This window comes from Nannospalax galili, unplaced genomic scaffold, assembly GCF_000622305.1.
Source record: "Nannospalax galili isolate Female #2095 unplaced genomic scaffold, S.galili_v1.0 scaffold87, whole genome shotgun sequence".
Lineage (NCBI taxonomy): Eukaryota > Metazoa > Chordata > Mammalia > Rodentia > Spalacidae > Nannospalax > Nannospalax galili.
This window is the reverse complement of record NW_008360320.1, coordinates 4,184,925-4,193,303: the sequence shown is the minus strand read 5'-3', so window position 1 is coordinate 4,193,303 and position 8,379 is coordinate 4,184,925. Positions and strand designations below refer to the sequence as shown.

Sequence of the window (8,379 nt, the reverse complement as noted above, 5' to 3'; positions counted from 1 at the left end):
TGGAATCATCTAGTAGAGAGTTATACATTTAATTTCTGAGGAAGACATTTTCATATTGTTGCAGAAACTGAGGTTTAGATAAGTACTGTCATACTTTTAAATGTCATAGGATTTTTTTAAAAAATTGATCACAGGAATATTGTTTTTATTAGATTTCATTCTTAGGGCATTCTTAATTTTAATTGATTGGTTCATCATCCTAATAGTAGAGGAATAAGCTCACTTCTCAGTACAGTGTATTTAGTTCTTAATTTTTCTAGATAACAGTTTATTGCTACCAACTGTTTATTGTTTCATTAACTCTTCAGTGAACTTTGATGGCTTTGATCTGGATTCTTTCTAGAAATAAGAGTTCCTAAAAAGGCCTGAGTGAGGTATCTAACTCAAGTTTTGATTGGCACAAATAGATTTAGCAATGTGAACCTTTAGAAAGGCCAAAGGAAAGAAGAGTGTCCATGCATTTAATTCTCAGAACCTGTGAGCCTATGAGAAGTATTTTTATTTCCATAAAACCACCTTTTAATCAAGAAAACCAACTTGGGGGCTGGAAAGATGACTCAGCAGTTAAGAGCATTGGGTTCCCAGCACCAAATAGGGTGATATGCAGTTGCCTGTAACTCCGGCTCCAGGGGTTCTGATTGTCTGCTTCTAGACTCTTTGGGCACCTGCCTTCACATGTGTACCTGCCCCCTGTAATTGAAAATCAATCTTTGGTAAAAAGAACAAAAAAGGAAAAAGAAAACCAGTTTGACCTAGAAGGTGACATTTCCTACAAAGTCACATGATTCTAAATCAGGACCCTGACATTACCATTTCTCCATCTTTCAAGTCATGCTAATTTTTTGGTTAGTTATCTCTGAATTTTCTTCCATATCCTCTTGATCCTTAAGAAAACAGCTGTAAATAATCATGGCACAGTGAATTTTGGTAATATTGACTAACAATTTAGTTCAAGGTGGTCATATAGTCAGTGGTCATATAGCTCTAGAAAAGCAGACACCTATTGTTTGAGAATCAAGGCAGTTTTGAAGGAATATATTACCAGGATGAGATTGTATAGGAAGCCTAGAGACACATTTCTGTGCTTAATGTATGATTGACTATCATAGGACAGTATGTAGGGAATAGTTTCATCTTTTTGTATCTCATAAACTTTTTCCTGTTATTTTGGTCACGATACTTTTCCAAACCTCATTCATGTCATCTTTTAATGCTCTTAAAATTGGATTATATGATTAGGTTAAAATAACTGATTTCTTACAAATAGTAAAGGTTTTATCTACTATCAGTTTCCATTTATAAAAGGGTATCTTAGGCTAAAAGTAGTAAACTGTAATCTCATACTAAAAGTAACTTTGGATGGCATAAAATTACCTTTGAGCAAAAAGGAGGCTTTTGAGAAAGAGAGAGATTCTTACTATATAATTAAAATATTTATGTAGAGTTGCAAAAGCTATTCCAGCTTTTTAAATATTTTATTATTATTATTATTTATTATTATTATTATTTGTGTACAAGTGTATTGCCTGCATATATAAAAGTACACCAGTGTCAGGTAATGCCTGCAGAGGTCAGAAGATTCCCCCTGGAACTAGAATTAGGGATGGTTGTTAGTTGTTATGCTGGTGTTGGGAATTGAACCTGGGTCCTCTTCAAGAGCAGTCAGTACTCTTAACTGCGGAGCCATCTCTCAAGACCCTGTCTTCATGCTCTTACTAAATGAATTAAAAACCTGAACTTCAGAGTTTTAATAATCTGTCCTTATTTAACAAAAAACAAAAAACCCTATTGTTAAATGTGCAGGTAATTGTGTAACTTCTGGTCTAGAGATCACAATTACCTACGGATTCAACTTTTTGAAAACATGAATATCTAAGTTGCTTCGTAGTTCTACTCAAGTATATTGTCTCCCTAGACATCTCATGAAATCTTTTAAGCATTCACATAACAATGTTATCAAGCATCAACCAAAACTAATTGCATTAGCTTAGTAGCCAATTACAGTTCTATAAAATACCAAATTGTTGGGGACAGATGTAAATAAAGGAATTTGGGGCTGCAGAGATGGTTCAGTGGTGAAGAGCATTGGCTGCACTTGAAGAGGATCTGGGTTCAGTTTCCAACACCCACATGGCAACTAACAACTGTCCATAACTCCAGTTCTAAGAGATCCAACACCCTCTTCTGGCCTCCATGGGAATTGCACATGTTGGTACACATGCAGGCAAAACACTCATGTACATAAAAAGAAAAATAAATTAAAAAGTTTAAAATAAATGAATAAAGGACTCCAAGTCTGAAGAATTCATAGATAAGATTTTATATGAGTAGAATTTTAAAAATACGGCTTTTGGCTAATTCTTTTTACTTCATCTTAAATGTTTATTTGTGACGCCCTTAAAAGAGAGAGGTAAAATATATTTTCTGAGATGGATTTCAAACAGTATACAAAATTAGTTGAAAAGTATGTTGCTTTTTCTATTCTACCCTTCTCCTAGCAAAAAAAGATATTTAGTTCTTCATGATTATACACAGAAAAGGAGAAAAAAAACCCAGCACATCTGTTGATACAGCCTTCAAGAGTACCCAAGAATAGTCTTACTATATATACCCTATAGTATGATAATCATGATTAGGTTATTTTACCCTGGATAAATAAGACCATATTTGGTTTTGATTTCTTTTTGCAAAATCATAAAGAAAATGTTAGCTGATCAAGTCAATGAATGAGTACTGTTTGCTTTCAAAATCTTTTTCAGGTTGGTACCCGGAGGTATATGGCTCCAGAGGTATTAGAGGGTGCTATAAACTTCCAAAGAGATGCATTTTTGAGGATAGATATGTACGCCATGGGATTAGTTCTGTGGGAACTGGCTTCTCGCTGTACTGCTGCAGATGGTAAGGGAAAAAGTATTTTTTAAAAAAGTACGTATGCTACATTTGTGAAAAGGGATTTCATTAAAAGGTAATAAAGTACATTTTCTTTTTAACAGCCTCCAAAAGGTGGTAGAGAATTCAGGTGGGGGCCCAGGGACGTGAAAGGAGCTGGTTTTTATTCATTAGCATTGCCAGATGGCTTGCTGGACACTTCACTTACTTTTAACTTATTTCCTAAAACAGCTTTGGAGGGAGTATCTGTATTCTACAAATGAGAAAATTGAAACATGGAGAAATGAAGTAGCTTGCTCCAAGATGATAAATGGGGCAGTCTCCATTTTAAACTCTGACCAAGGTTCAGGGACAAGGCTGTTTCTTTGGTTTTCTCATGTAGGTCATGCAACCCAGGTACTTAATTCAGCTCTTTTGATCAGACGAGATGGATGTAGAGTGGGACTTCAGTCTTCTAAGACATTTGTGCCAAGTCTTTTCAGGACTTCACTAATACTGGCAAATACTTACCCAGATTAAATTTAAATTGTGTCCCCTAAACACAGAACTGTGAGAACATTTGGAAATATCAGAGGTTAAGTTCTGTCTCCTTAAAACTTGGGAGGGTCTGACCTCATGTTAAATTTCTGGCTCAAGTCATACACATATTTGCTCTTGACTGTAAAACTGCATACTGTATTTTTAATGTGGAAAAAAATGGTAGTACCTTCTGTTGTCTTCAGTGCTCCTTCATAAAGTATCTGCTCTTTTTTTTTTTTTTTTTGGCTCAGGCAGGTCCTGACTGCTACTTCCCAAATAAACAGAAATAAATGAGTGTGATTTTTCTTTCCAATTTATAGTTCCTAAAGACTCCCTCTGAGTGTAGAACATTAAATTAATTATGTTGAATATTTTAAAGGCATTAAGCAACTTAACCTGTTTTGAATCACTTATTTTCTGAATCCTATAAAAAGCTCTCAGTGTAAGACAGACTATCTCTGGAATATGTAGTTTGATTTTAGGGTAATATATATATTATATATATAAATATTTAGGGTTATATATATATTTTGTCTTTTTGAGACAGGGTCTCCCTGTAGCCCCAGCTGTCCTGGAACTCACTATGTAGACCAGGCTGGCCTCGAACTCACAGAGATCTGCCTGCTTCTGCTTCCCATGTGCTGGGATTAAAGGCATGCGCCACCACACCCGGCTAGGGTATTATATTTTTAAAGGGAACTTAATAAGAATGTTTAGAAATGGACAGTCATTAATATGTCCAGGATTGGAACCTGAAACTAAGAAAGTTTGAAATGAGATTAATTTTAACTCTGAGGTTTATGGGCCATGAATAAGATGTTCATTGTGTTTTGACTCAAAAGTGGAAGATGTATTTATTATGTGTGTTTGTGGAAGTAGAAGTAGGTTAGATAGCAGATACTATAGGGAAATACATTTCCTAAGAACTTTAGTATGAATCCTTCATACCAAACCATGAGTTGGTGTCATGACAATATAGGTACTGTGTCAAATAATATATAAAGTGATAAAATATATTCTGGATAGTTGAATCTAGAATGAGATAAATGTGAATGGTCTATTCTAGTACCTAGCATATAAGTCATGCAGTGGCTGTACTTGGATGAATACCTGAGAACTGTAAGGTGGCAGTGTGAGAATTAAGAGAAGAAAGTCCTTTGTAGGGAAATAGGTTACTGGGGATATTTTTGTGGAAAAAGAACAAGATAAATGCTTAAATGCTTTGTATGTGCTATGGAGTATTTAAGAGTTAGCTATTTCTTATGTCAGAAATTAGGGCCAGAGGGAAAGTGTAAACCACACCGCCACAGTGGATGGTCCTTAAAATGTGTCTACTTGTTGATGATTAAAATTCATTATTCTCGAACTTTAACGTGCATACCAAACTCCTAGGAATCTGGATAAAACTAAGAGTCTGGCTCAATAGGCTGTGCTAAGGCTGAGAGTCACATATTTTGCAAGCTACCAGTTGACTGATGCTAGTGCTGTTTACCTATGGACCACACAGAAGTTGAATAAACACTTTAGAATGTTAATAGGAAGTCATTAGAGGTGCTAAGCCAGCCATCATAAGGTTCATACAGGGCTGATGAGATGGCTCAACAGGCATCTGCCACCAACTCTAATGACCTGAATGCGATCCTGGGTCCCACATTGTAGAAGGAGAGAACTAATCCTTGCAAGTTGTTCTCTGATTTCCACATGTGTACTGTGGTACGTGTGCACTCGCAAACACATACACACATGTACACACACACACAGACAATGACCTCCATACGCATGTTGTGGCATATGTAAGCTCACAGACATACCGGCATAAATACACACACACACACACACACACACACACACACACACACACACACACACACACACACACACACAGTAATAGGCAGGTACTCCTGTGAAAAATCTTATAACTGTCTCAGCTTCTTTCCCGTTTACAAACTAGAGGTAATGCCATTTTCACTTGGAAGATAAAGATAAAATGACAGTAGTTCAATGTATGTGTTTGTGTGATATGGATAAGTATTTATTGAATATTAGTTAATTTGAAACTCTGGTTGAAGTATATTGGATTTTATATAGAAAAGTATAAATATATGGGGCTGGAGAGATGGCTCAGTGGTTAAGAGCACTGGCTGCACTTGCAGAGGGACCTGGGTTTGATTCCCAGCACTCCATGGAGGCTACCAACCATCTATAACTCAAGTTCCAGGGACCCAATTCTAAGCCCTCTTCTGACCTCCATGGGCATTGCACGACATAGGTGCACTTATATACATCCAGGCAGTACACTCATACACATAAAATAAAAAAATAATAAATACAGCTGTTTTTTAAAAAGTATAAATCTGCCTCATTTATAAACGTACTGTGTGAGGGAATAGAGAGAATTCTGAAGTGTATTAATTCCTTATTGTGGGTCATTAGGGAGTTTGAGCATGCCATAGATAAATATGGTTATAACAGGTTGAGCCCTCAGTCTCAGAAGTGCTAGAAATGAATCCTTTAAAGAGGGATATATATCTATTCTTGATCTCTAAATATTCCGGTTTTTAGCTTATATATAGAAACAGGCATTCTGCATACAGCAGATACATTCTTAAAGTGCCTGGTGAAGCTGAGGTAGGAAGATCAAGAATTTGGGGCCAGCATAAGCTATACAGTGTAGTCTTGTCCTAAACAAACACCATCAAGGGTTACATGTTTAACTGACCATTTGATGTCTCATTAAGAGTTTGGTCCCACTATGATACAAGTACAGTTGAAGGGTCCATTTCTCTGTTTGTATAGAATATAGAATTGGAAAAAGGTTTAATACAGAATATATTTTAGAAAGTTTGTACCAGTCAGGAAGATTTAATGGCTTTTCCTTTTTTTGTATTTCAGGACCTGTAGATGAGTACATGTTGCCATTTGAGGAGGAAATTGGCCAGCATCCATCTCTTGAAGACATGCAGGAAGTTGTTGTGCATAAAAAAAAGAGGCCCATTTTAAGAGATTATTGGCAAAAACATGCGGTAAGTTATACTTTTTCATTTGAAATTTCAATAAAACATTTTTTTTCAGAGGAGTGCGTTTCTGAGATGATCTTCACACAGGATGTTTTGTACTGGAATTTGGAGGTAGTAGAATTAGGGCCTTGTCTGCATACAGGGAGATTACAAGGAAGGCAAATACTGACCTTTGAAGTAGACTCACGACCAAATCTGACCCCCAGTTTTTATCATTTTCTTAGTTAATACCAGCATTTCTCCCTTGCAATTAAATGCAAGGTTAAAGGCCATCTTGGAAGATTCTCTATCTGGGTTAAGATTTTGTTTACCATACTTCATGTTTCTAGCTACATATACTCCACAACACCAGAGCAGTTCTATGCTGTGCCTTCCCCTGCCTACTCTCTGATTCTAGAGTACTCTTGAGCATTTTAAGACTTTAAATCCTAAGTCAGATGACAACAACTTCATGGAATAGAGAAATTTTGGTGTTTTACAAATTTTAAAATGGCACCCATTTGAAAGGTGGGGATGAGGACTACCCAGCAGTTCATGAGCTCAGACCCAGGCATTCATTTCCCTGAGAAGCTTTCCAAACAGAAGACATTCATTTGGTCCCATATAATAATAAAAGTGACTGTCAAGCCAGGCATAGGAGTACGTGTTTGAGGTTTGAGGCAGAAGGATCAGGAGTCTGAGGCCAGCCTACACAGTGAGACCTAAGTGAATACTGAAAATTTCAAATCTTGTCTTACAACTCCTTTATCCCACAAAAATAGCAATTTCTTTATGGAAATGTTAGTCTGCTTTCTGTTAAAAAACAATTGCTGTTACGTTTGATTTTTCTCCTCTTAGGGAATGGCGATGCTCTGTGAAACAATAGAAGAATGCTGGGATCACGATGCAGAAGCCAGGTTATCAGCTGGTTGTGTCGGTGAAAGAATTACTCAGATGCAAAGACTAACAAATATCATTACCACAGAGGACATTGTAACAGTGGTCACGATGGTGACAAATGTTGACTTTCCTCCGAAAGAGTCTAGTCTATGATGGTTGCTGCATCTGTACACATTGAGAATTGGGACTCTGAACTGGAGCTGCTAAGCTAAGGAAACTGCTTACAGTTTATTTTCTGTGTGGAATGAGTAGGACGCCTCCTGGAAATGCAAGAACGCTCCTTGTTGAAAACGTGGCTCTGGGAGACTTACTGCATTGCCTGCAGCACAGACGTGAAGGACGAGAGACTAAGAGAAAAGCTGCGAATTATAAAGAAACTTCTGGAAAATGTACATGAAGAATGTGGCCCTTTCCAGATCAAGGGTCTTTTGGACCTGGCTAATCAAGTGTTTGAAAACTGACATCAGATTTCTTAACGTCTGTCAGAAGACACTAATTCCTTAAATGAACTACTGCTATTTTTTTTTAAATCAAGAACTTTTCATTTCAGATTTTAAAAAGGGTAACTTTTTATTGCATTTGCTGTTGTTGTTTCTATAAATGACTATTGTAATGCCAATATGACACAGCTTGTGAATGTTTAGTGTGCTGCTGTTCTGTGTACATAAACAAAGTCATCAAAGTGGGGTACAGTAAAGAGGCTTCCAAGCATTACTTTAACCTCCCTCAACAAGGTATACCTCAGTTCCACGGTTGCTAAATTATATAATTGAAAACACTAACAAAATTTGAATAATAAATCAATCCATGTTTTATAACAAGGTATTACAAATTCACTGTGTTATTTAAGAAAAAAGGTAAGCTATGCTTAGTGCCAATAGTAAGTGGCCATTTGTAAAGCAGTGTTTTAGCTTTTCTTGTGCTGGCTTGTAATTTAGGGAAAAACAAAGTGCTGTTTTTGAAATGAAAAAATGGTGTCATCCCACCCTCCTTTGCTTCTTCCCATATCATAAGACTTCATCTTATATCCATGTCCCAAAATATTGCATACTTAACCAGTATATATATATATATA

The 8,379-nt window shown here is 36.5% G+C and overlaps 1 protein-coding gene across 2 annotated transcripts in view; it reads left to right on the top strand.

Annotated features, from left to right (window-relative positions):
- Acvr2a (activin A receptor type 2A) overlaps positions 1–8,373 on the top strand; it is a 91,794-nt gene extending 83,421 nt beyond the window's left edge. Inside the window, exons 10-12 of one of the 2 annotated variants that reach the window (XM_008825178.3) lie at positions 2,760–2,898; positions 6,301–6,431; positions 7,263–8,373. In XM_008825178.3, the coding sequence (XP_008823400.1) occupies positions 2,760–2,898; positions 6,301–6,431; positions 7,263–7,457 (465 nt within the window). In that variant the 3' untranslated portion in view covers positions 7,458–8,373. The remainder of the gene's footprint in view (positions 1–2,759; positions 2,899–6,300; positions 6,432–7,262) is intronic. The other variant, XM_008825179.2, reaches the window with a different exon arrangement.
- Positions 8,374–8,379: the final 6 nt, after the last annotated feature.